This window comes from the organism of the source record quoted next, unplaced genomic scaffold (genome assembly GCF_019419815.1).
Source record: "Pyrus x bretschneideri cultivar Hongxiangsu unplaced genomic scaffold, Pyrus_bretschneideri_v1 Contig11, whole genome shotgun sequence".
Taxonomy (NCBI): Eukaryota; Viridiplantae; Streptophyta; class Magnoliopsida; order Rosales; family Rosaceae; genus Pyrus; species Pyrus x bretschneideri.
The window spans coordinates 8,076,850-8,103,198 of NW_025999402.1; the positions used below are offsets into that span (position 1 = coordinate 8,076,850).

At 37.5% G+C, this 26,349-nt stretch overlaps 6 protein-coding genes across 6 annotated transcripts; 3 read left to right on the forward strand and 3 right to left on the reverse strand.

Moving 5' to 3' along the window:
* The first annotated feature begins 353 nt into the window (after window positions 1-353).
* On the forward strand, window positions 354-2,201 carry LOC125472088 (probable prefoldin subunit 4). The gene is made up of 3 exons (XM_048573149.1): window positions 354-511; window positions 637-747; window positions 1,813-2,201. Exons 1-3 carry the CDS (start codon window positions 503-505, stop codon window positions 2,071-2,073), a joined length of 381 nt encoding a protein of 126 aa, XP_048429106.1. The 5' UTR covers window positions 354-502; the 3' UTR covers window positions 2,074-2,201.
* Window positions 2,202-4,053: 1,852 nt separating this feature from the next.
* Window positions 4,054-5,228, forward strand: LOC125473917 (pectinesterase/pectinesterase inhibitor PPE8B-like). Its single transcript, XM_048577339.1, has 2 exons — window positions 4,054-4,447; window positions 4,549-5,228. Exons 1-2 carry the CDS (start codon window positions 4,054-4,056, stop codon window positions 5,226-5,228), a joined length of 1,074 nt encoding a protein of 357 aa, XP_048433296.1.
* A 575-nt stretch (window positions 5,229-5,803) lies between these two features.
* LOC125473858 (PRA1 family protein E-like) lies at window positions 5,804-7,476 on the reverse strand. The gene has a single exon (XM_048577200.1). It carries the CDS (start codon window positions 6,793-6,795, stop codon window positions 6,139-6,141), a length of 657 nt encoding a protein of 218 aa, XP_048433157.1. The 5' UTR covers window positions 6,796-7,476; the 3' UTR covers window positions 5,804-6,138.
* A 139-nt stretch (window positions 7,477-7,615) lies between these two features.
* LOC103942809 (ankyrin-1) lies at window positions 7,616-11,503 on the reverse strand. Its single transcript, XM_009353011.3, has 13 exons — window positions 11,335-11,503; window positions 11,050-11,112; window positions 10,742-10,912; window positions 10,438-10,569; window positions 10,210-10,349; window positions 9,747-9,833; window positions 9,376-9,501; window positions 9,090-9,242; window positions 8,842-8,913; window positions 8,614-8,715; window positions 8,162-8,332; window positions 7,997-8,076; window positions 7,616-7,901 (listed from the first exon to the last, which is right to left on the reverse strand). The coding sequence occupies exons 1-13, from the start codon at window positions 11,363-11,365 to the stop codon at window positions 7,847-7,849; spliced, it is 1,383 nt and encodes a 460-aa protein (XP_009351286.2). The 5' UTR covers window positions 11,366-11,503; the 3' UTR covers window positions 7,616-7,846.
* A 7,732-nt stretch (window positions 11,504-19,235) lies between these two features.
* Window positions 19,236-20,718, reverse strand: LOC125473859. The gene is made up of 2 exons (XM_048577201.1): window positions 19,730-20,718; window positions 19,236-19,404 (listed from the first exon to the last, which is right to left on the reverse strand). Exons 1-2 carry the CDS (start codon window positions 20,232-20,234, stop codon window positions 19,325-19,327), a joined length of 585 nt encoding a protein of 194 aa, XP_048433158.1. The 5' UTR covers window positions 20,235-20,718; the 3' UTR covers window positions 19,236-19,324.
* A 1,794-nt stretch (window positions 20,719-22,512) lies between these two features.
* Window positions 22,513-25,867, forward strand: LOC125473860 (receptor-like protein kinase ANXUR2). Its single transcript, XM_048577202.1, has one exon. It carries the CDS (start codon window positions 23,234-23,236, stop codon window positions 25,865-25,867), a length of 2,634 nt encoding a protein of 877 aa, XP_048433159.1. The 5' UTR covers window positions 22,513-23,233.
* The last annotated feature ends 482 nt before the right edge of the window (window positions 25,868-26,349 follow it).

A 26,349-nucleotide genomic window follows, 5' to 3' on the forward strand; every position in this document is an offset into this window, starting at 1 on the left:
ATAAAGTAGCTGAGTGTTTGGTAAATTTTTTTTGTAAAAGTACTTTTAAAAAAAAAAAAAGCAGTATTATAGTATTTGGTAAACTTTTATGTAAAACAGATGTGAAAAAAAAGTTGGTTTTTCAAAGCTGGGTTTTGCAACTTCTTGTTTTTGGCTTTTTTTCACCCAAAACTGTGAAAAAAAGCTGAAGCTGAATGTTTACCAAACACAAAAACAGCTCCCAGCTTTTTTTGATACCAACTTTTTTCAGAATCACCTCAATACCAAATCAGGTCTTACTGTATCGGATCTTGTCCCCGACACACTGAAAAATCTTTCCCAAATTTACATTATCCACTTTGTACCTGGAAGGCCCAAAATTGTATTTGTGCTGTCAATAGCCCAAACGGGAATGGCTGACTGACATAAGTACGGAAATACCCATTGCAGCCTGTTGACAGACTTTACTCTTCACAGTTCACTGAGCAGCTTCTTCGTGTTCGTTCAACGCTTTGAATCAAATATGCAGCAGGTGAATTCGAACCCTAATATTTTATTCGCATAATTAATTTCTCTGTACTTATTTACTTCAAACATTTCCCTGCAAAAAGTTTTATAATTTGTATTATTTAACTTATAAGTTTTTTGGGGCAAAAGGGTGGAGGATCTGAGACGGAGGTGACATGGGAGGACCAGCAGAACATCAACAAATTTGGCCGGTTGAATAACCGGTTTCACGAGCTCGAGGACGAGATCAAATTTGCCAAGGTAAAATCTTTTGACTTTTTTTTCTCTTTATGTTTAAATGGGATTTTTATTTATTTTGGTTTTGAAACTGAATTTCGTTGAATTTCTTGAGATGGGGTTCGATAATTCGTCCACCCAAGTTGTAAATTTGCTTTAATTTTATGGGTTTTTGGTTGCTTAGATTTTTTGTTCTTCTTTCTGTTTAAAGATTAAGTCTTTTTGTCCCTGTACTTGATGTGATTGCAAAAAATTGGAGAATGCCATGTTCTGTTTTTTGTCTTGCATTTGATAAGGTCAGAATTAAACTTGTTTTAATGGATTAGTGTCGAAGGTTTATAGAACTTTTACCATGATTGTAATCTGAAAGTGCTGCTATGCTGAAGACGGATTGACTTGTTCGTTAGTCTTCTAGGTTTTGGGGGATTGTTGCACCAGGTGATTTCTCAAACTAGCCTGAAAGCAACGAGTTTTATGTTGTACAATCGGCATTTCTTTCAGAAAGTCGCTTTGACAAATGTTGACATCGGAATTGCGTTTGATTCTATGGTTTTAGTGGATGGTTTAACATGAAAAACTTGTTGGCCGGTGTGGAATAGGGTTCCTGATATGTGCCAACTGACTAATCATCAAATTTATCGTGATCCTCTATGCCGGGATTCTGTGTGATGATAATTTTAAGTGTATCTTTGTATCAAAGTTTACTTTAGCACAATTGGTTTTCCTTGGGAGTTATATTGTCTCTTCAAGCAGGGATAAAGGCCTATACATTTTGAATTTGGTCTACCTTTTTTGTTTTCCTTGGGAGCCTTATGGTCGATTCTCTAGTCTATTGATTAGTCGGTGATCATTTTGTGACATAAATGTTCTTCGGATATTGCAATTTTCCTCTTAAACCAAGTTAATCCAATTTCTACCTTCAAAAAAGTTAATTCAGTTTCCAATATTGTTTTAACGTGTCAAAGTTACTTAAGAATTATATCAGATCGGTTCTGAACTCTCAGTTATGGGTATTACCGTTAACAGTTGAACCTGAACATCAACTGGATTATAGGCTGTGCCTTCTTTTGATCTCATTTTGCCGTCCAGGAATCAAAGGATAATCTGGAGGATGCTAGCAACGAGTTGATTCTCACTGACGAGGAGGTGGTCCGGTTCCAGATAGGTGAAGTCTTTGCCCACGTGCCGAAAGAAGAAGTGGAGAGCAGGATAGAGGAGATGCAAGAGGCGACGAGCAAAAGTTTAGAGAAACTTGAAGAAGAGAAGGAATCTATTCTTGCACAGATGGCCGAGTTGAAGAAAATTCTGTATGGAAAGTTCAAGGACTCCATCAATCTAGAGGAGGATTAAAAGCGTGACTTTGTTTCCGTGGTTCCGTTTCTCGAATGATTTGCTGTTGATATGAATTTCACTGTTGAATGTTGTTTTTAGAAGGAATTGTTCACTTATAGTTTTAATACATGAAGAAACTTGTTCCACTTCTTTATTTCAGAAAGTCGATTGAGATTTTTGCAGTAAAACCCTGAAATTCGGCAAATGTAGGTTAAGTTTGTTGGCCAAGATATGGTGCCTACCTCTTGAATTTTCCTCCACAAAGTGGCCAAGCTTTGACCGGCTTTCGATTCTTACTCAACGACTTGTAACTCAAATGGTCAAATTTCTAACATGCTTAAATCAAGGGGCATTTCATTTCAACTCATTTAATTTTTTTCGATACTCAACTTACTCTTTGCATCCATTTGATTTTTAACTAAACTATTAATATCTCTTTAAAACCTATTTTACTACCTAATATATCCTCATAAATCCAATTCAATATGTGATTTATTTTTACACCCTTTGATTTTTAACTCTATTTTTAGCTTGTATATACTACTATCTGCAAGTTTGTTTGGCTTTTTGGGATGCAGTTTTTGTGTTAGGACTTTTAGGCAATACTATTTGCACCAATAGCTACATTGATGCCATGATTTTGGGGTGTTGTCAGACTACACCGACAGAGAAGAAAAAATAATATAAAAACAGAAGAAGCAAACGGAATCAAGCTCCATGCAACATCTGCAAGTCTTTTTGGTTTTTTGGGGTGCAGTCTTTGTATTAGGACTTTTAGGCAATACTATTTGCACCAATAGCTACATTGATGCCATGAAAACCCCAAAGAGAGGAGAAGGAATTTGGAGGGGAGAGAATACTGTTCTGTTCAAATGAAGGAATCGAAATTGACTTCAGCTTAGCTAAACAAAGAAAGTAGTAGGGTCAAAGAAAAACACAAAGTTAAACATGCGAGAATTCCTAATTAATGAAACAAAAATGGGAAGAAAATGATAAATTTTTGGAAATAAATAAGTGTGATATGGATTTAATCAGAAACAAATCCCAGAGTAATTGTTTGCTGCACGATTATATTAACGTCCATAATTAATGGTAATTATTCGATCCCGCCATGAAATTTGCCCGTTACCATTCATGTTTCTGCATACATTTTTATGAAATATATAAGCATGCTCGATAAATGTAGAGGCTGGGGATCACGATAATTCATTCTTTGCTTCTCACGCATGAGTCCATTGATGAAGATGAAGCTTCCCTGCCGTTCCATCTTCTTCACCATTTGCCTCTGTGCTCTGTCGATGAACACTTGTGCTAGTTTTATTGGCTCCCACTACAAAAACGTGCCTTCACCTGTGCTCGAAAGGTCACTGGACTCAACCATGGAGCTTGTACAAAATGTGGCCTCTGCTATGTCGAACATCCACATGTATGCTGATCCCGACGCCGATGCCGAAGATGATGATCGAAATCTGAAAATAGCTATTTCACACTGTCGATCTGTTCTTGGTTCAACCTATGAAGCCATGAATTGGTCCCTATCTACAGTTCATCAAGGTCTAAATTCTTAACCATCTCTTAGTTTCTTTCATGAATTAGTGACTACTTTTTCCAAAACCCAAACTGGAATTGGACGCTAAACCAACTATAAGGCGTAATTAAGCTAGTGTTATTACTTCTTTATTCTTTTTAATCGGTTTTATTTTGCACATTTTCCGAAACTTTTTTAGTTAAAAACAAAAATATATCACACTAAACGTAGACAGACAATAAATCATATATAATCTAAGGTTTAGTGCAATCTTGATTTTCTGTTTATTGTCTCTCCAATTATGTTTTGACAAAAACTTGTAACCGAATTTATTTTCACATATCCGTGTAGAAAAATAACTAAATTACGCAAAGTCTCATACAGATTATAAACAATACAATGGGAATGGTGATGTCATTTCCCATGCAAGAACAAGGTTAAATGCAAATATTGAGAGACAAAAGACATGCATGGAAGCATTTGATGGGACCAGATACTCCATGATTGCACAGAGCTTCAAGCAAGTGAGCTCATCAACCCAGGATCTGCTCAAAATGTTGCAAGCGAAACCTGGTCGTATTGAAGCCACGGCTGGCCTGGACTTCTGGAAAACTCCGAACGTCACCGTTTCTCAAGACGGGAGTGGGAATTTCAGAACAATTACGGAGGCCCTGGCGGTGGCTCCGAGTCACAGCCAGAATTACTTCGTGATTTTTGTTAAGAGAGGAGTGTACAAGGAGAACGTGAACATCGACGGCTCGAAGTGCAATCTGGTCCTAATCGGCGAGGGCATGGACGTTACTACGATTTCCGGCAGTCGAAGCTTTCGTGGTGGTTGGGAAACATTTTATTCTGCAACATTTGGTATGGCACCAGAATGGACATATGGTTTGAGTTACCTAAAAATTCATATCGAATAACAGTCTGACAAGATAACATGTTATCGTGAACTATTTCTATTTCAGCGGTTTCTGCAGATGGATTCATTGCGATGGACATAGGGTTTGAGAACACAGCCGGACCAGAAAACTATCAGGCAGTTGCGCTTCTATCCGGCGGCGATCGCGCAGTTTTCTACCGTTGCAAGATCAGCGGATACCAAGACACGTTGCTTGTGCATGCCGGTCGTCAGTTCTTTCGAGAATGCCAAATCAGTGGCAGCCTCGACTTCATCTTTGGCTACGGCGCTGCTGTTTTCCAAAAGTGTTTGATCACCGTCAAGAAAACTATACCTGCCGTAATCAACACTGTCACCGCTCACGGCCGCTACGCCCCTAACGACCCCACCGGCTTCTCCTTCCAGTTTTGTACTATCTCCGCTGACTCCGACGTAGCCGCCGGGTACTTAGGTCGGCCTTGGGGAAAGTATTCACGTACAGTTTTCATGCAGTCGTACATTAGCAATGTTATACAACCACAGGGTTGGATTGAATGGAAGGGGAAATCTGCACTCGACACTTTGTACTACGGTGAGTACACGAATAATGGGCCAGGTGCCGGGCTTTCGAGCCGGGTCAATTGGCCCGGTTACCATGTGATTGAGAACCCGGGCGAGGCTGATGAGTTTACAACAGCCAAGTTTATTGAGGGGGACTCATGGCTTACACCTACAAATATTCCATTCATTCGTGGATTGGAGGACTAATTCAGTTATTAAACATAGAGAAATGATTTTCATGCTCTTTTTCTCCTTCTATGTCATGGTTTATTTTTATCTCTTAATTTGTTTTTCATTTACCCAATCCAAAGATTAATAAATATATGGATGTATAAAATTAGATGAATTCAATTAAAATAGTGTGTATACTTTCTTACTCAATATATGAGTTTCATTTGCTTCGAGTTGCATAATGTTATACCTTTAATAAGAAGGTTTGATTATGTAGTTGGTCACGCCACTCAGCCCGTATAAGGATATCATTCAACTTTCTATAAGTATAGTTCTCAATACACGAAGTCGCATTCCTTGTGAGAGTGCCCAACCAAGTACTCCATCAAGCTTTTCCTATTGAAGATTTCTCAAACTTTGTTGCAAGCAAGCATTAATACAACATAAAAAATAAAAATGCGTATTCTCTCTTATTTTGATCACATCCAAGACGAAAGTTACTATAATCATAATAGTCCTATTGAAGTCTCTCTTTTGATGTAATTCCAATCATATGTCCATCTGGAATTATACAACATCTCTATAACACTAAACTTCATGAAAAGTCGTAATAAAACATAATCGCCATAACATTTTTATATTTAACAGAAAACCAATTGAAACGACAATTTTATGTTACTCCGAATAGACTAGAAAATACACCACAAACTGTTACAGAAGTAGTGCTAATGAAACTTTACCAACCATTTGATATAAAAATAAAAAAAAAATCAAAAAATCAAAAAATCAAACACCTTTGCCACTGCAATCGCTATATTTTCTCTCTACAATTTCAGCCCTCCAAAAAATTCGCACAAAAATTCCAATTTTCCCGGTAAAAAATATCCAACCCCCTCAGTAAACCGTAAATCCGAATTCCCGAAAACCCGATTTTACCGGGTTCAACTCAAATCCGGGTGTAAGAAGTCGGAGGGCGGAGGGTCTGCTGGCTAGAAACAACCGAGACCAACCCATTTTCCGCGGCGGTCTCCTCGTCGAGAAACAAGTCTTCCGTCACGCGAAACGCCGCGTGGAGCCCAATAACCACGGCGGCGACGATCAGTGCCACCAGCACGTTTAAACCCACGTGAGTGAATACCAGCGCCACGACAGTGACCAATCCCAGCACGACGGTGACGACCCTGTCGTCGAAGGTCTGATTGAACAGAACAACGGGGGTGGTGCGGAAGAAGTAGAGGGCGAGCCAGGCGACGAGGACGATGAGGAAGACGATCATAGAGATCGGGTGCCAGAGGAGGCTGCAGAAGACGATGAAGAGCGTCGCCATGACGTAGTTGACGCGGAAGTAGGCGGTGTTGCGCTTGATTCGTGCAATTGCGTCGGCGTAGTTGTAGGGTACGGAGAAGGAGGTGAGGGAGAAGATCTCGGGCCATGGGCGACTCGTCGGGTACACGGTTTGGGAGTTGAGAGTGGGGTACAGGGGTTGGGAGGAGGTCTGGGGTACAGGGCGGGAGGTGAAGGTGAGGTATTTGGAGGTTTGCGGGTCGATTTGGGCGGCGGTGACGGTGGTGCCGCCGTAACCCGCCGGTGTTTTTAGCGGCATTGTTGGTGGAAACTGGAAATTGGGGGAATTTTGGTGCGAGATATAATATATATATATATATATATATATATATTTTTTTTTTAATTAAGTGGGAAAAAGTAGTTTGTTGTTGGAACACAACTGGAATTTTGCTTTAAAAATAGTGGTGCCCTTCTGTATCATAACGTCAAGTTTCAGTTTTTATTCGTCACTTGTGACGTGGCGTTTACGTGAACAATGAGGAAAATGGGTTGGACTTCAAGGTTTCAATTTCCGTTGATGAAGAGTTCGATACTACATTATTGTGACTCGTATATTGTGCCATTTTAGCCTAATTTCCTCTTTTTAGTGTAAAACTTATATCAGTTGACAGATGTTACGACGAAAGTTGCATCAAACAAAAGATTTTACAAATGATGCACCACGTCATTTCAATTCTGGCTCGTACAGTAGTTCAGTGAGAAAATGCACGACGCCTCGTGACAATGCCGCTGTCAATAGGTCCCGGAAGCAGCTCAAGTCCAAACGTAATCGGAATCGCCATCGCCGCCGTAGTAATGACAGCGACATGTAGATAGTAGAGATGCTTTACTGTGACAGACATAGGGATAATCAAGGAGGGAGTTGTACAAAGAACCAGTTGTGATGAGTTTAGATGGCTCTGTGATCAGCTGATGTTGTACGTTGTTATTTTTTTTTTTTTTTTAACCCAAGTGACAGCATTGTTGTCGTGGCTCTGTGATAGCGTTGTTTGTTGATGGTGTTGTACGTTATTCTGTAATTTAATGTTAGACGTGAGTTAAGTTAGTTGGTCAGCCCCCGATTTAGACGGGAGGAACAATAGGCAAATAAAGAGGGTACGAATTACTCGAAAACACTACCACAAAATCACAAACATTTATCCCTAACAAAATTGAAGAAAGGAAAGCCACCGGAATTACTATAGCAATCTCAGTTTCTAATTAGAACAGCACACCACTATGATGAAAGAAGGGGAAACGATCTCAATCCGGCATAATAGCGGGTCCGCCTCCTGCTGACTGGTCGTCTTTGGATACAGGCATCCGGCAAACTATGGTTTCTGTTCTTCAGCGCCATGAAATTTCCGTCCAGCTTCAACCGCTTCTCTGTAAAGGGCAAGCAGTTAGCACTTGAAAAACCAGAGCAGGTGAACCAAACCTGAAAGAAGGAGGAAGAATCCGAGGAGTTTTCGAATACAAACCTGAAAGCATCTACAAGTGCCTTATTTTCGGGATCCCGCCTCACGCCCTCATAGAAAGAATTGGCAGCTTCATCAAACTTCTGCAGTAACAAATAATATTTCTTGGATATTGTTCTTTTTTCTTAGAAAAATTATATTTGAATATGTGGGAAGATGAGTACATGCCTCCAACAGTCGCAACGCTGCACCTTCTCGGTACCAAGCCTTTCCCCATTCTGGCTTTAATTCCCGGGAGGTCTTTCCGTCAGCTAATGCATGCTCGGGTTGACCAAGACACATCCAACAAAGGCTTCGGTTAGAAAACAAAGTCGCATCGGTTGGGTCCAGATCAATAGCCTGAAAATACAAAGCCACCGAATTTTAGCAGCAGTATTTCATAAGCAAAGCAGGTCGGTTGTTTTCCCCATCACGCACACTTCACAAAGCAGTCATCTGAACTATTTTTCAATTGTACATCACAACAATCAAACGTTGCCCTTGTACTATTCTATATCGAACAGGACCCACAGTAGTCCAATAAACTTGTCTTAAGCATGGGACTGACCAAATGAATCATAACTCGCAACACAACTAGGAAAATGATTAATACTAGTAGCAGAGAAAGATGTATACTACACCTGTGTATACGCATCAATGGCCATCTGATAATCCCTTCTTTTGAAAGCATCAGTTCCTCTTGATTTTGCTTCTGCAGCTTTCTTCTTTGCTTCAGGTGACACCTGAAGAAGTTGTTAAGACGTAAATGCAAAACAATTTAAATCTTAATGCTAATCATATTTCAAGAATACACAAAGTATATCTATAAGCCAGTATGCTACGTTAAGTTACTGGGTAAAAGTGAGCACCTCAGGCAGATCTTTCTTCGGTGAAGCAGAGTCTTTCGACACATTAAGTTCCTTGAAATTTCCCACTGCTTCCTGAAAATTTTGACATGCCAGAGGTAGCTTAAATGGGAGCAAAATCTAGAGAATGCTGTTATGTTATGTGTTCATATGCAAAACATAGTTTATAAGGCAAAATTGGGGCAAATCGAAGCAACCTATTATTATGTAGCTTTGTGGATGTATAATATGAAATGTCAAGACCTTGGTACCTGTTGTCTGCTTGTTTCAGACTGCATATACTCAAGTATGCCGTCAACCGTCCATTTCGGGATACTTTCAACTTTTGATGTCAAGGGAAAGAGAATCTCAACGGCACTGCGGTTCCCTCTTCCAGCTGCAACCTGTATTGGCTTCAAGCCATCCTGGGGTGAAATAAAAAGTCAACATCAATCTATGTGCTACTAAAAGATTGGACAATCCAAATTATAGAAAGAAGGAAATCACCATTTTCTAATGATAAGAAAAGATAATTCATACATAGGGACGGTGAACTACCTCATCAGTGATATTGGGATCACCTCCACCTTTTAACAATAATTGCAAAATCTCTGGGCTCCCAATATCGGCAGCAATGTGCAAAGGGGTTGCTCCACCAGCACTAATATTTACTTTGGCACCAGCCTATACAATAAAATCGAAAAGAAAATTACGCAGGTAGAATGATTATAGAAAGATTAATGTGTCCAGAATCCTTACCAACTCTATACAAATAAAAATTGAATTCATATTGACTTATAAATTGTTAAAGCATATATAAAATCTCGTATTTGCCCCCGCCCCAAAAACAAAAAGGGTAGAAATCATTTACATGCCACTTGCAAACTCGTTTTGCTATATTACCGGAATACTATGACAGAAAACCGAACCTGAATCAATAATTCTAAGCATGGCAGTGAACCAGCAGCAACAGATGACAGCAAAGGCGTAATATTGTCATCATTTTCAGCATTTGGCTGCAAAACAGAAACCAGATAAATGAACAACATACGAAAATCTCACCGCATGGTTCAGTGACATTAAGAAAACACTTTGTTATAACACAATTATCAAGGAATTACCAGAATTACAAGTGAACCAAGTTTGAAAACAGAAAATCCACAAAAGCAAGTTGTAGAAATAAATATAATACTATATGATGTATAAAATGAGAACGTTTTGCAGATAAGGGCCCCATTGTTCATACGACAAATATGACGGGAACTGAGAGAGACCCTAAAAGCATGGGCTAGTTTCTGCTATCTTCACGAAGAGGTACCCATATTATAGACACTTCATCAACAGAACTTCAAAAAAAAAAAAAAACATGTATTTAAATACTCAAAAGCTTACATTAGCATTGTGTTCTAATAGAACTTTCACGGCATCTTGTTGACCATGACCAGCAGCCCAAATTAAAGGGCTTCCAGCGTCACTTTGTGAATTAACATCAGCACCTTTGGAAATCAAATACCTCAACAACTCAATGTCTCCTGCAAACAAGCACAAACCATTTATTGATGAAACGCTACTATGAGAGCTTAACATTTACAAAACTAAATTAGAGTTTAGAAAGCTCACCTAATCCAGCAGAATGATGAAGAGCTGTGGCTCCCAATTCACTAGCTATCCCAGGATTGGCACCAGAATCAAGAAGGTATTTTGCAGTTTCCGTATGTCCTTGCCGAGCAGCATGGATAAGAGCAGTTTCACCTGCAAACAGTAAAAATTTCTACCAATTAGACTCATGGTATGCCAATAAATGCAAAGCTCTTAGATTAAAAGCATGTATCTGCTTAAGTTTCTATATCACCCATAGAGATTCTAAAGTCGCACTCTGGTCTCGTTTAATAAAAACATATACGGTATAACACAAAGCACATACCGTCTTCATCCTTTGTATCAACGTCAAGTTTCAGTTCCTCCAGCAAGTACTTGCACACCTCAGTTTTGCCTTCTCTCGCAGCAAAATGAAGGGCCCCTCGCTTGTTGGCATCCTTAATATCAGCCACAGTTTTGGCCAAATCCTTCCCTTCATCAAGCTGCCGGGCCAAATCTACCGGAAACAAAACCCCAATAAAAATTTAACAAATCATTGAGAAATTGTGGAACTATTCAATTACAACCACAGCAAATTAAAACAAGCTAAAAAAACCCAATTCGTCACAAGAAAGATGAGGCATTTTTGCTCACTCTTTAGGAGATCAAGATTCCCAGTAACAGCAGCATTGAGAAATTGTTGAACTTTATCCCTCACTGCAGTAAATCAAAGAATTACTTTTCTACTTTTACATAAGAGTAAAGGAGCAATCTTGAAATTTACAAAATGATACGAATTCAAAAGAAATTGGGATTATGCATCAATATATACACATACATACGAATTAAAAATCATGGGCAATCATAAATTAGTGAACTTTTTGCCTCAGAAACCAGATTCAAAGAAAAGGGGTGAGTGATAAGAGTTAGAGAAGGAACCTGCAAGGGCAGCAGAAGCGTCAGCGGCCATGGGGAGGGTAGAGAGAAGAAGAAGTAGTTTATGTCGTTGGGTTTTTGAAGGTGTGAGCAGAAAGAGTTCAACTTTCGGTTGGGTTGAGACACAGAGAGACGCAGAGAGACGCAGAGACGGCGGAGGAGGAGCCTAGTGTTTCTGGGGTTTATGGTTTATGACTCTCCTTAAGAAAAAAATTATAATATCTGATTAAATTTTAAGTATTCAAATTGTTTGACGAAGGAATTAGGCGGAAGAGATCCAGAGATGATCCATTTCTCAGCAAATGGGAAACACAAAGAAAAAGGGTCAATTTTTGCGGAGGCAAACTTTACTTTTTAATGAGTTTTTACTTGAAGTGTAGTTATTTTTATACTCAATTTTATCAGAAAAAATCTTTGATACTGTTGTCTGACCATATCATTAGACATCTCTTACAAAATAATAAAACGTTTTATATTTTGATTCTACTTAATTCTACGAGTTCAAGACTGTCTTAGTCAAATAATTCTCCAAAAATTTTGTTTTCGCTCGCTATATTTTTTTTTTATTGGCAATATTTCTCGTTTAGATTTCACTTTAGTAAAAAGAGAAAGTAATCATCCTTCTATGAAGTGATCAAGGAGACAATGCTCCTCCCAAAAGAAATGTGTAGGGTTGTTTTTCAAAGGCAAAAGACAAAATCAAGGGTACATAGTTGACGAAGCTTTGGATACACTTAGAACATTCTAGGTTAAGAAAAAACGTAATACATAAAATTTTAAAAGTTAAAACTTTTCTAGGACTCACATATTCACGTATCAATTATTTTCTAATACTAATAGGATTTTCAGTATATTTTGTACCTTTCTAGTTTAAGGCAAATAACAATTTGGTTTTTATTTTTGTTAATTGGAAAACAATTTCGTAAAATATTATTGGCCCCTCTTCCAGCTATCTGTTTTGTTTTTCTTTTAATGTAACCAGCACAATGTGCGATGCAGATTAAAACTTATGTCATGGATGAAAGTACATCAATTTTAATTAATATGAGTACATCAGTGTGATCTCCATAGAATTTTCTCCGATCTTCTTGAGTAATAAGCTTGCAGTCCTTGTTGATTGATAGTAAAATTCACAGGTTGACCATAAAGATAAAACCAAAGTAACAAAAGTAATATTTTCAGTGCCAAGAAATGCGTTGAGATACTCGCCGCATTTTTATGTTCGGAGCCAACAAATTAAGAAATTTGGAACGTTTAAGAGAGAGATCCAAACGATTCAAGAACTTGTTTTTGAGTGAAGTAGGCCAATAATATGAGCTAATGAGGGTCACAAGATTTAAATTGAGTGGTCCTAATATTTTGAACCGTCAACTCTAAACACAAAAATTTAAAGATAATTTTAATTCCCTAGAAATGAGTCGATGCAATATGTATTGACAATTATCATCTGTAACTAATAAAAGTAAGGAAAATTAACAAAAAGTTAAAAAAAAAACTTTAGTTTTAACGAAAAATGACAAATAAAGATGTAGTAAATAGTACCAAGAAAAGGTAAAAATATGATTTTTCGTTAAAAATGAACAATACTAAAAGTGTTTCGTTAAAACGCTCATAAAAGTATTAATTTTTCTAAGAATACGAGTTCTATTTAGCAAGGGCAATTGTTTACATTCCTTCAATTCCACTTTCGCATTGATCGATAAGATCGGATGTGCTACTAATGGTGTGGTTGCATGCATGTGGGATGTCCCCAATATTATACATCATCCAATCTCTCTATGTCCCAAAAATGATGGAACCGGATCCCCTCCCTGAACTTAGGAGACTGAGCCTCCTGAGCAAATGATCTGGGCCGTTGGATGTGTTACTAATGGTGTGGTTGCATGCATGTGGGATGTCCCCAATATTATACATCATCAAATCTCTCTGTGTCCCAAAAATGATAAACTGGATCCCCTCCCTGAACTTAGGAGGCTAAGCCTCATGAGCAAATGATTCGGGCAGTTGGAATTTGATCAAACGGCTGTAATTATTATAACTTTTAAAGAGATTCTTTGTTTGTGGTTGTTGGATCAAATTTCAATGGCCGGGATCCTTTGTTAAGCTCAGGAGGGGATCCAGTTTCGAAAATGATGTCTTACATGATCAACGTGCTGCGCAGAGCATCCAAGAGAAATTTAATTGGATTCAAAACTAATTAGAAAATTAAGCAGATTAATCCTCCAACCAAGAGTCCGATGGGTGCCAATAGATCCTTCTTAATTTGCAGTTTTTTGCACGCATGCATGCCACTAAACATGTTCAATCTCTCTGATATGGTAACTAGTAGCACAAATTACTCCAGAAATTAATATCTAATTAATCATAACCTTATCGATCTTCTTCCTCCTCTCGATCTCCTCTCTCCTCCTTTTCCTGTATAATTCTGTATCTGTCTCTCTCTTTCTCTCTAGAAAGTAGAAATAGTTTCCTCTGTACAAGCAAAGCCATCTCACACTTTAATTTTCTTAATCTGCACCACTCACTCATGAACAAGAACAAGAACAAGGACAAGCTCTTTTTTCGTGTTTTGCTTTTGCTTTTGCTTTTTGATCCTCTGTACAAGCAAAGCCATCTGATGATGATTCCACTCTTCAAGAAGATTGGATCACCGAGCAAGCCACAGCTTGTGCTCAATGCCTCAACTTTGTCTTCACCTGTTCAGGATTATCACCTACAAAACCCATAAGATTAAATTAATATGTTTCAACGGATGCTAATCACAATCAAGTTGTATTGGTAATTTTATAAGAAACTATATATATACTACCAACATTTTAGAATAATTACATATAATGTAATCAGTTAAAATTAATCCAAAATACTAATTAACTACTATGATCATAAATTATCTACAATATTTCATGCATATATAGTATGGTCACCAATAATATGAAATTCTCACATTTCATATTTTCTTTTATTGATTATCAAGTGGCGATTAGTTTAATAATATTTATTAAGAAAATGTTCTCTTGTTAGACTTTTGTGATTATAGAAAGTGATAGATTTGATAGGATTTAGGAGGATTTAAGACTCCTACAAAATTAATATGGATTTTAAAGAATTTGAATGGATTTCGTTTGTAGATTTTGGTAGATTGTGGTGGATCTTCATATAATTTTTTTATTGAAAAAAAAGGGAAAAATCTATCCCCTTGCCCTGTACTCAATAGCCACTTTATCCCTTCCATTTTCGGGTCCCCTTTCACACAACCACGGCTCCATCTCTTTCTCAATTGATAGTTCAACATAACTTTGGTGAGCTTTTGAGCACTACACCACCAACAACCTTCATCATCGACTGCCTTTTTGCTACAGGCGTACGCTGTGGTACTTTAATAGTGCTTGTAGTACCACAAACATTAAAAAATCAGAATGGCAAGAGAGTAGTATTAACCAAAATCCTAGATCAATGATGTCCTTCGATGATCATACATGCCTAATTAAGGTCTAAGGGTCATAATAAGAGATTCCACCAAAGTATATGGGGGTTACCTGTGTGTGGCTAGGGTTGGTAGAGATTTGAGGATTGCCCAGATATGGAAAAGGATTTGAAATCCTAGGGGATGAGGTTGGATTCTTTTTAGTCTTGGTTATATATACTTCTTGCTCTCAAATCCCACAAAATCCACAACTTATTGAAATCCTCCAAAATCTTAATTTTGAGTACACTTAGATTTAGATGGATTTTAAAATCCTTTAAAATATTTTAATTAACTACACCTAGATTTGAATAGATTCTAAAATCCTTTAAAATCTTTTAATTGACTACACTAGGATTTTAAAGTTTTTTAAAATACTCTCAAATCCGAGTTTGACTACACCCCCAAATTTCAAGGATTCGGATTGTTTGATGAGGATGATTATTTTTTATAGCAAATGGGAAACACAAAGAAAAAGGGTCAATTTTTGCAAAGGCAAACTTTACTTTTTGCTGAGTTTTTTTACTTGAAGTGTAGTTATTTTTACCCCATGTTACTCAATTTTATCGGAAAAAAATTTCAATGATGTTGTCTGACTATGTTATAAGACAATTTTGATTCTACTTGACGTTACGAGTTCAAAACTGTCTTAGTCAAATACTTCTCCAAAAGTTTTGTTTTCGCTCACTATATTTTTTTTATTGGCAATATTAGATTTCACTTTAGTAAAAAGAAAAAGTAACCATCCTTCTATGAAGTGATCAAGAAGACAATGCTCTTCCCAAAAGAAATGTTTAGGGTTGTTTTTCAAAGGCAAAAGACAAAATCAAAGGTACATAGTTGACGAAGCTTTGGATACACTTAGAACATTCTAGGTTCAGAAAGAATGTAATACATAAAATTTTAAAAGTTAAAACTTTTCTAGGACTCATATTCACGTATCAATTATTTTCTAATACTAGTAGGATTTTCAGTACATTTTGTACCTTTCTAGTTTAAGGCAAATAACAATTTGGTTTTTATTTTTGTTAATTGGAAAACAATTTCATAAAATATTATTGGCCCCTCTTCTAGCTATCTGTTTAGTTTTTCTTTTAATTTAACCATCACAATGTGCGATGCAGATTAAAACTTATGTCATGGATGAAAGTACATCAATTTTAATTACTATGAGTACATCAGTGTGATCTGCATAGAATTTTCTCCGATCTTCTTGAGTAATAAGCTTGCATTCCTTGTTGATTGATAGTAAAATTCACAAGTTGACCATAAAGATAAAACCAAAGTAACAAAAGTAATATTTTCGGTGCCAAGAAATGAGTTGAGATACTCGCTGCATTTCTATGTTCGGAGTCAACAAATTAAGAAATTTGGAGCGTTTAAGAGAGAGAGATCTAGTTCAAGAGCTTGATTTTGTGTAAAGTGGGCCAATAATATGAGCTAATAAGGATCACAAGATTTAAATTAAGTGGTTCTAATATTTTGAACCGTCGATTCTGAACACAAAAATCTGGAGAGGATTTTAATTCCCTAGAAATGGAGAAAAACTTGGGTGGGGCTTTACTTGCCACTGGACTTTGTTGAGTGGCACTACAATCCAATCAAAACTCACCACGTGGCAAGTCTTAAATATTATCTTTTATTATTTTTCTTTAATATTTAAAACTTTCATAATTATATTTCCTATTAATTGATATAAGATTAATTTAAGATTTCAATTTTCCTCTGATCTCCTCAGTCTTCCCTTTTTCTTCTCAAATTTTCTCTCTGCCAGTGCCGGCTTCTTCCCCACTCTGTGCGTTTCCTTCCTTCATAAGAATAATGGGAAAAAAAATTAAACCATCTTCTCCATCTATAACGAAATAAAACTGTGATATATATATATATATATATATATTCTAACACACGCTTGATATTTAACAAAATTTGTCTGTTCCTTTTTTTTTCATTTTTTTTTTCCTCTTCTCATTCTCTCTTATTTTTCTTCCCCAGTTTCCTCTACCGTATGCAGTCTTCTTCCCCCTCTTTATTTCCTTACTCCATAAGAATATGGGGCAAAAACAAAGTCATCTTCTCCAACTATCATGAAATGAAAAAAAAATATTTATTTATTTATTTATTTATTATTTTTTTTACAAAAGCTGTTTATTAATTTTTTTTTTTCAATTATAAGCACAATTTCATTGCCCAACAGCTCGTCCTATTTTATATATCTTTGAGTTGTAATTTGTGTGTTTATGTTTCTCCTATAAAGGAATAGAATATTTTGTTCCAAACTCTAAATACAATCTTGCAGACTCACTCCATACCATCGAGTTGATCTTTTCACAATTTATTGGTATCCCTCACTTTATTTTGGTTGAAGTACAACTATTTTGGTTGATTATCCATCTTTAACATGATGGTAGAAGTGGGAGAGAGAGAAGAAACTGAAGACTTCTATGGCAAAACATAAAAGTACCAAAAGGGAAAAATTGGGAAGAAAAAGAGGGAGGGGGAGAAGAAAAATATACATCAAATTAATCTCATGATGTATATTAATTAGTAGGAAAAATAATTATGAGAATTTTAAATATAAAAGAATGATAAAAGATAATATTTAAGACTTGCCATATGGCAAGTTTTGATTGGATTGTAGTGCCACTCAGCAAAATCCAGTGGCAAGCGAAGCCCTGAGAAAAACTTGTGTGGGGCTTTGCTTGCCACTGGATTTTGCTGAGTGGCACTACAATCCAATCAAAACTTGCCACATGGTAAGTCTTAAATATTATCTTTTATCATTCTTTTATATTTAAAATTCTCATAATTATTTTTCCTACTAATTAATATACATCATGAGATTAATTTGATGTATATTTTTCTTCTCCCCCTCCCTCTTTTTCTTCCCAAATCTTCCCTTTTGGTACTTTTATGTTTTGCCGTAGAAGTCTTCAGTTTCTTCTCTCTCTCCCACTTCTACCATCATGTTAAAGATGGATAATCAACCAAAATAGTTGTACTTCAACCAAAATAAAGTGAGGGATAACCAATAAATTGTGAAAAGATCAACTTGATGGTATGGAGTGAGTCTACAAGATTGTATTTAGAGTTTGGAACAAAATATTCTATTCCTTTATAGGAGAAATATAAACACGCAAATTACAACTCAGAGATATATAAAACAGGACGAGCTGTTGGGCAATGAAATTGTGCTTATAATTGAAAAAAAAAAATTAATAAACAACTTTTGTAAAAAAATAAATAAATAAATATATATATTTTTTTTCCATTTCATGATAGTTGGAGAAGATGACTTTGTTTTTGCCCCATATTCTTATGGAGAAAGGAAATAAAGAGGGGGAAGAAGACTGCACGCGGCAGAGAAAACTGGGGAAGAAAAATAAGAGAGAATGAGAAGAGGAAAAAAAAAATGAAGAAAAAGGAACAGACAAATTTTGTTAAACATCAAGCCTATGTTAGAATATATATATATCACAGTTTTATTTCGTTATAGATGGAGAAGATGGTTTAATTTTTTTTCCCATTATTCTTATGAAGGAAGGAAACGCACCGCGTGGGGAAGAAGCCGGCACTGGCAGAGAGAAAATTTGAGAAGAAAAAGGGAAGACAGAGGAGATCAGAGGAAAATTGAAATCTTAAATTAATCTTATATCAATTAATAGGAAATATAATTATGAAAGTTTTAAATATTAAAGAAAAATAATAAAATATAATATTTAAGACTTGTCACGTGACGAGTTTTGATTGAATTGTAGTGTCACTCAACAAATCCAGTGGCAAGTAAAGCCCCACCCAAATTTTTCTCCTAAAAATGAGTCGATGCAATATGTATTGACAATTATCATCTATAACTAATAAAAGTATTAATTTTTCTAAGAATATGAGTCTATTTATTAAAGGCAATTGTTTACATTCCTCCAATTCCACTTTCACATTGATCGATAGGAACGGAATGTGCTACTAATGTTGTGGTTGCATGCATGTGAGATGTCCCCGATATTATACATCATCAAATCTCTCTGTGTCCCAAAAATGATATCTTACATTATAAACGTTCTGCGCAGAGCACCAAGAGAAATTTAGTTGGATTCAAAACTAATGAGAAAATTAAGCAGATTAATCCTCCAATCAAACCAACCAAATCTGATGAGTGCCAATAGATCCTTCTTAATTTGCAGTTTTTTGCATGCATGCATGCCACTAAACATGTTCAATCTCTCTGATATGGCAACTAGTAGCACAAATTACTCCAGAAATTAATATCTAATTAATCATAACCTTATCGATCTTCTTCCTCCTCTCGATCTCCTCTCTCCTCCTTTTCCTGTATAATTCTATGTCTGTCTCTCTCTCTCTCTCTAGAAAGTAGAAATAGTTTCCTCTGTACAAGCAAAGCCATCTCACACTTCAATTTTCTTAATCTGCACCACTCACTCATGAACAAGAACAAGCTCTTTTTTCGTGTTTTGCTTTTGCTTTTGCTTTTTGATCCTCTGTACAAGCAAAGCCATCTGATGATGATTCCACTCTTCAAGAAGATTGGATCACTGAGCAAGCCACAGCTTGTGCCCAATGCCTCAACTTGGTCTTCACCTGTTCAGGATTATCACCTACAAAACCCATAAGATTAAATTAATATGTTTCAACGGATGCTAATCACAATCAAGTTGTATAAGAAACTATATATATACTACCAACATTTTAGAATAATTACATACAATGTAATCAGTTAAAATTAATCCAAAATACTAATTAACTACTATGATCATAAATTGTCTACAATATTTCATGCATAGTATGGTCACCAATAATATGAAATTCCCATACATTTCATATTTTCTTTTATTGATTATCAAGTGGCGATTAGTTTAATAATATTTATTAAGAAAATATTCTCTTGTTAGACTTTTGTGATTATAGAAAGTCAGCACATACCTGGACTGCATATCTTCCATGCATCTGTATCGCTCCTAGGGCTTCCAAACGACGAGTAATGTCCACCCATTGACGACGTAGAATGGCGGGCGCTAGCGCTATTCGGCGTGGACGCGGGGCTTAGTGAAAACTGGCGGTTGACGGCGAAGTAAAGGTCAAGAGCGGGCAAGGTAGCGCTCAACCTCTGACCCTCCTCCTCATTGAACCCAAACCCTAGCTCAATGCACCCTTTGAGCTCATGCAAGTCCTCGTCGGTCAGATGCATGTCCTCGGAGTCTCTGATCCCATGCATCCTCCTCTCCTGGCTGAGAATCTGGCGCTGCCGCCTCTCCCACGCGATGTCCCTAGGCGTCTCGCACATGGACAACTGCTTGCTCAAGCGCTTCTGGCTCAACGTCTTGGGCGGCGCCAGCGGCATGTGTTGGAGCTCCTCCTCGGAGGACGAAAGGGACAATAACGGCGACGATGATGAAATCTGCCGTCGGTGTAAGTTCTCGTCCTTCATTTTAAAGTAACTAATTATAAATTAAACAAATCAACGTTGAGTTTGCTTAATTAACCAAATGCATGCACGTATGTACGCGATGGTGTAGAGTATGAATGTATGGTATGACGTTTATATACGTGCGTGTGTGTATATACTCAATCCCGAGGTGGTGGTGGTGGCAGCGGCAGCGGAAGGAAGCCACCGCGCCAACCGGACAAGAAAGTGCTTTCGATCTGAGCGTGGGACGGGGGTTGGGTGGGCGAGGGGGAGGGTTTTTTTTTTCTTCCCCAAAAATGATAATCAGAAGGAGAAAGGATCAGAGAGCAATATTTTAGGGTTTCTGAGGTGCATGATCTCTCACCAGCCCGACCAGCTCAACACAGATGTTGTGTGAAGAACTTTAATGGGGACAACGAGGGTGGATGGACCTGCGGTGGCCGCGCACATCCGTTGCCATTTCCACCATCCGTTTCAAACTGTCACTAACCAAAATCCTCCCTAATTAATTTGTTAATTTTAGAAGGTACATAGTACGTACATATCTTCTCATATTCTAACAAATATCTTGTGCATGCATGCTTCCTAAATTTATGTATGTTTTGTCTTTGGATTTTTAGCTAGTGATACTAAAAAAAAATGATAACATGATCAATGGTTACCTAGCTACCTTTGACAACAGTATCATTCTAGATGTTACACTTTTTAAATATGAGGAATATTCTTCTTTAATTTAACCACAAGTTGGAATGGTGATCCAGTGGTAAATGGCGGATTACGAGACTTTTTTAAAACTAATAACTGGAGGTCTCAGGTTCGAAACCCGCTGCTAGTGTGGAAGCTAGCCAAACTTGTGGCCCTCTTGTGGCCCTCGTCTGGAAGTCAGACCTGTGTCCAGGAGGAGACTGAAATGTCTCTATGAGTCTTCCCAGTCCCCAAAAGAGGTAGATAATGGTGGCTTGCCACCCGTTATCTTCCTTTAAATAAAAAAAATATAATAATAAAATAAAAAAATATTTTCGAACTATTTTTCTCATAGTGGACACTTATGCTTAGTTTATATTATGTGATTCTTCTTTACTTTATTCACTTCAAAAAAGAAGAAAAAAAGTGTGGCAAATCAAATCACCTTTTTTTTTTTTTTTTTTTACATACAAGTGCTACTATTTGGATCAATTGATGACAACCTCTGTAATACACATTTGCATGATCTTTTAGCTAAACGAGCTGTTAGTTGTGTTCCCTGGTTGACCGAAATCTTAGATTGCAACTTTATTGATTTGAATACTTTGATTGAAGGACAAAATATTGAATTTTAGTATTAACTAAGAAATTTAATAACGGAAATAGTTAAAAATTTCTCCTTAAAATCATGCAAAGATTAATACCAAATAGGAATTTTTTTTTTCTCAAATTTAAATGGTGTGAAATCTAATCAGATATTTTATTTCAAAAAAAAAAAGTTTTATTTTTTAATAAGGGTACATTTTATATATAAAAAAAGGGTACATTTTACATATAGTAAAGTGGTACATTGTACATTATAAATATATGGATGAGTACATTATAAATATGTTATAGGTCAACAAAACATTAAAAAAATTTATGGGTACAAATAACATTTTAAAATATTGGTACAAAGAAAATAAATATATTCGTACAACTTAAAACTAAAAAGAAAATTGGTACAAAGTAAAAGAATGGTTGCAAAATAAAAAAATGTGTACAAATTAAAAATAAAAATATGTGATACAAAATTTAGCTATAAATATAAATATACCAAATGTAATGTTTCTAACACTAAACGGATGTATTTGAAAATGATTAAAAAATTTAAATATGTTGATATGTAAATAATGAAACAATGACGTAGATATGACTAAACGGCCTTGAACAAAAATTGAACATAAGGCTTCAATCAATGAAATAGACAAATGAGGGATGAGAACCAAATGTCTCCTTCAAAAAATAAGGGAGTTGTTAATAATACTCATAAACAATCGTCATACACTCCTCCAAATGAAGGACAACTCATGTAGAGAGCTTTATTGGTACCAGAAAAATGTTACCCTCCAATTTCTTTGTGTTCATTTTCTCTTGTGCGTGTGTTTATTCAAGAGAAGTTTTGAATGACCTTTTGAGAATGTCAATAACATTTAAAAACTTACTATATGTCTTTTAAGAACTGTAAATAACTACATTCAATCTCTACTTTGTCATAAGAAGTCTTGAGTTCAATCGTATAAACAACATTTGTTGATCAAAATATTCAACTTCTATAGTCACTACGAAACACCATCGATATTTTAGCTTTAGATTGTTGGTTGAGAGTTTTGAGACTTGAGAGGTTTCATATTAGTCGTTGTGTTAAAGATCTCACTGCAAAGAGACCTAAAAGCTTGGGCCATGCTTCTGTTCTACATTGCAGGAGGTCGTTAGAGCAGTTCTCCAGCTTATGAAACTAAAACATTAAAAAAAAGGGGCTAAATTCAGCCTGTTATTTACTACAAATAGGAACTCCAAACGTTGTCACAACCTACCAAAACCTGTACAATCTTCGATTCTTGCTCCGAACCATCGGTTTCTGACTACATTCCCGGTTGTCAAACAACAACGGACGTCTCAGAAACGGAAATCGAAACGAACTAGGCAAACAAAAGTTCCCACGCTAACAGAAAAAAAAAAAAAAAAAAAAGACGACCAAATATTCAACCGTTTGTCTATGTCTTCGTCTTGCCTGGTCGAGTCCTTGAGGTCCAGGTAAGACTGCTAACCGTTTTTGAGCTTGATTAGATATGGCGTAGGTTAACACCATCATCCATAGAAGAAGAATACAAACAAAACCCAGAAACCGAAAAAACGTTTTTCGTTTTTCCGGGCGTACAGGAAAACTTAAAATACTTCTTCAATACTTCTTCATTATTGATCGGAGTCCTCCGTTTTCCTGTACGCCGTTGGCAGAGCTTTCGGCCTCCGTCTCTTTTTTCTTTTTCTTCTTCTTTCTTTTTTATTAGCTAGCAATGTACATCAAAACACCAATTCTTCTATTTCTCGCCTTTGCATCCGTGTTCTTGAACGGCCTCAATGCTGCAAACCCGGGCTCAGATTCGCTGATCCTTGGCTGTGGCGCTGATAATGAGGCCAAAGATGCGGATGGGAGGAAATGGCAACCGGACAAGAAGTACCTTGCCGATTCATCAAAGACAACCTCGGCACAAGCGCAGTACCAGGACCCTGCGCTTCTTTCCGAGGTTCCATACATGAAAGCCAGGATTTTCACCGCGAATACCACGTACAAGTTGCCTGTGCAACCCAAGCAGCGCTACATGCTTAGACTTTATTTCTATCCAGCTGTGTATGGCAGTAACAACGCTGAGGGGTCCTATTTTTCGGTTGTCGCGAATGGCATCACTCTCTTGCAAAACTTTAGCGCTTCAATCACTTGCAGGGCCCTTACACAAGCTTATATCATCAGGGAGTATATGTTGGCACCCCTCAACAAGGATTCCCTAGAGGTCACCTTTTCGCCTTCCTCGGGGTTTGCATTTGTGAATGGAATTGAGCTGATTGGAGTCCCTGACATGTTTGGCGATGCTGCAATAGTCGGGTCTTCAGACCAGACTTTTGACGGCAAGAGTTCAAATTTGCAGACCATGTTTAGAGTGAATATTGGGGGGCAGTTTATTTCCCCAACCAATGACTCCGGCACGCTAACAAGGACATGGTACGATGACTTTGCTTATGTATATGGTGCACAACTTGGGGTCACCAACGAGGCCGCCAAGAACGTAAAAATTGACTACAAGGATATGCCACCGTACATTGCTCCCGTTGATATCTACAGGACCTCGAGATCAATGGGTGAGAAGAAGGACATCAACCTCGGTTATAATCTCACGTGGGTGTTCAACCAAGTCGATGCTAAATTCATGTACCTTGTGAGGTTACACTTTTGTGACTTTTACCTCACAAAAGCCAATCAAGTAGTGTTCACAATCTACATTAACAATCAAACCGCCGAGGCTGAAGCAGATGTGATCGGATGGACAGGAGGAAGGGGGGTGACTACATACAGAGATTATGTAGTAGTGGCCAATGAGGGTTTTAATGGTGACCTCTGGCTAGCTTTGCACCCTTCGAAGAAATCAAGTCCTCAGTTCTACGATTCACTCCTCAATGGGGTGGAGATATTCAAGCTCGAAGAGGGTAAAAACTTGGCAGGCCCTAATCCCAAGATTTCTGACATGTTGGCGAAGGACGAGCAAGAGAAGAGAAGCTTTCAAAGTCAGCAGCAGCAGCAGGAAGGAAGCGGTACCAACAAAGCTCACGTGATTGGCGGAGCTGCTGGAGGAGCTGCAGCCTTTGGCATAGTTGCTGCATTGTGCATTGCTGTGTACCAACGAAAGAAAAGGGCCCCGGGAAGTGATACACACACTACGAGCTGGCTACCAATCTACGGAAATTCCCATACCAGTGGCACCAAATCAACAATCTCAGGCAAGAGCAATGCTAGCACCCACTTGTCGTCAGCTGCTCAAGGCCGTTGTAGGCGTTTCACCTTCCCTGAGATGAAACATGCTACTAAGAATTTCGACGAGTCTAATGTCATTGGTGTTGGAGGATTCGGAAAGGTGTACAAGGGTGTCATCGATGGAGAAACAAAAGTGGCGATCAAGAGATCTAACCCACAATCAGAGCAAGGAGTTAACGAATTCCAGACCGAAATTGAGATGCTTTCAGAGCTGAGGCATAAACATTTGGTCTCTCTGATTGGTTTCTGTGAAGAAGATAATGAAATGTGCTTGGTGTATGACTACATGTCACGCGGAACAATGCGAGAGCATCTGTACAAGGGCAACAAATCTCAAGGTCAACTGTCATGGAAGAAAAGGCTGGAGATCTGTATTGGAGCAGCAAAGGGACTTCACTACCTTCACACTGGCGCTAGGTGGACCATCATCCACAGGGATGTCAAGACGACAAACATTCTCTTGGATGAGAACTGGGAGGCCAAGGTTTCTGATTTCGGGCTCTCAAAGACTGGTCCCAACATGGATCAAGGCCATGTTAGTACAGTGGTGAAGGGTAGCTTCGGATACTTAGATCCCGAATACTTCAGGAGGCAACAACTGACAGAAAAATCTGATGTCTACTCATTCGGAGTTGTCCTCTTCGAGGCGTTGTTTGCAAGGCCGGCTCTCAACCCTAGCCTGTCGAAGGAACAGGTCAGTCTAGCAGATTGGGCTCTACATTGTCAAAGAAAAAGAATTGTGGAGGAAAACATTGATCCTCACCTCAAGGGGAAAGTCAACATGGAAAGCGTCAAGAAATTCGCAGACACAGCTGAGAAGTGCTTGTCTGAATCGGGAATGGACCGCCCCACTTTGAACGACATCTTGTGGAACCTCGAGTTCGCGCTCCAGTTGCAGGACGACACAGATGGCTCGAGTCACTCCTCAAGACGCGAGAGAAGTGACTCTGACGACCCCCATCTGAGAAACCAGAACATGATGGCAATACACTACAGCAACCTGAGCCTTGGAAGTGAGAGTGATTTGGGTGAAGAATCCAACAACAACAACACCACCACAAATGAGAACACCGGCGACACCAGCGCAATCTTCTCACAGATCGTCAATCCAGAAGGTCGATAAACGATATGCTCTTGATTCCTGATTTGCTGTAAGATAAAGCAATATGGGATTAATCGAAGAAATACAAACCAACTTACAAGATTAATTGCTTTGGTTCCTATATATGATTCTATAGCTATTTGTACTCTACTCAAACAAGTTCATACAGAAGTCAACTTTTTTCTTCCCGATGTGGTATATGATATAAAGTTATAATTTGTATAAAGTTTAGTCTTTCTTCTAGTATATTAATCTTGTACTATACACTATATATTATGTACTGTAAAATGTTGAAACTGAAGAGAACGTAGAATGAATCGTTTTGTTAGATTCTTCATTTTTTTTGTTTCAATGAGTATGAATTGTTCAGATGTTTTACACTTTTTCCTCTATTTTCTCGAGAAACAAACAAAGATTTTTGGGTTTCATACAATGTGAGCCTAATTATACTTCATAAACCCTAAACCCAATTAAAAAATAAAAATAAAACTAGAATGTAGCAT

Coding starts and splice junctions, on each gene's coding strand:
- LOC125472088 (XM_048573149.1), top strand. Junction 748..1,812: donor ACGAGATCAAATTTGCCAAG/GTAAAATCTTTT, acceptor TTTGCCGTCCAG/GAATCAAAGGATAATCTGGA.
- LOC125473858 (XM_048577200.1), bottom strand. CDS start 6,795: ATGCCGCTAAAAACACCGGCGGGTTACGGCGGCACCACCGTCACCGCC.
- LOC125473860 (XM_048577202.1), top strand. CDS start 23,234: ATGTACATCAAAACACCAATTCTTCTATTTCTCGCCTTTGCATCCGTG.
- LOC125473859 (XM_048577201.1), bottom strand. CDS start 20,234: ATGAAGGACGAGAACTTACACCGACGGCAGATTTCATCATCGTCGCCG. Junction 19,405..19,729: donor ATGGAAGATATGCAGTCCAG/GTATGTGCTGAC, acceptor TGGGTTTTGTAG/GTGATAATCCTGAACAGGTG.
- LOC125473917 (XM_048577339.1), top strand. CDS start 4,054: ATGGAAGCATTTGATGGGACCAGATACTCCATGATTGCACAGAGCTTC. Junction 4,448..4,548: donor ATTTTATTCTGCAACATTTG/GTATGGCACCAG, acceptor TTTCTATTTCAG/CGGTTTCTGCAGATGGATTC.
- LOC103942809 (XM_009353011.3), bottom strand. CDS start 11,365: ATGGCCGCTGACGCTTCTGCTGCCCTTGCAG. Junction 10,913..11,049: donor GAATCTTGATCTCCTAAAGA/GTGAGCAAAAAT, acceptor TGTTTCCGGTAG/ATTTGGCCCGGCAGCTTGAT. Junction 10,570..10,741: donor TGATACAAAGGATGAAGACG/GTATGTGCTTTG, acceptor TACTGTTTGCAG/GTGAAACTGCTCTTATCCAT.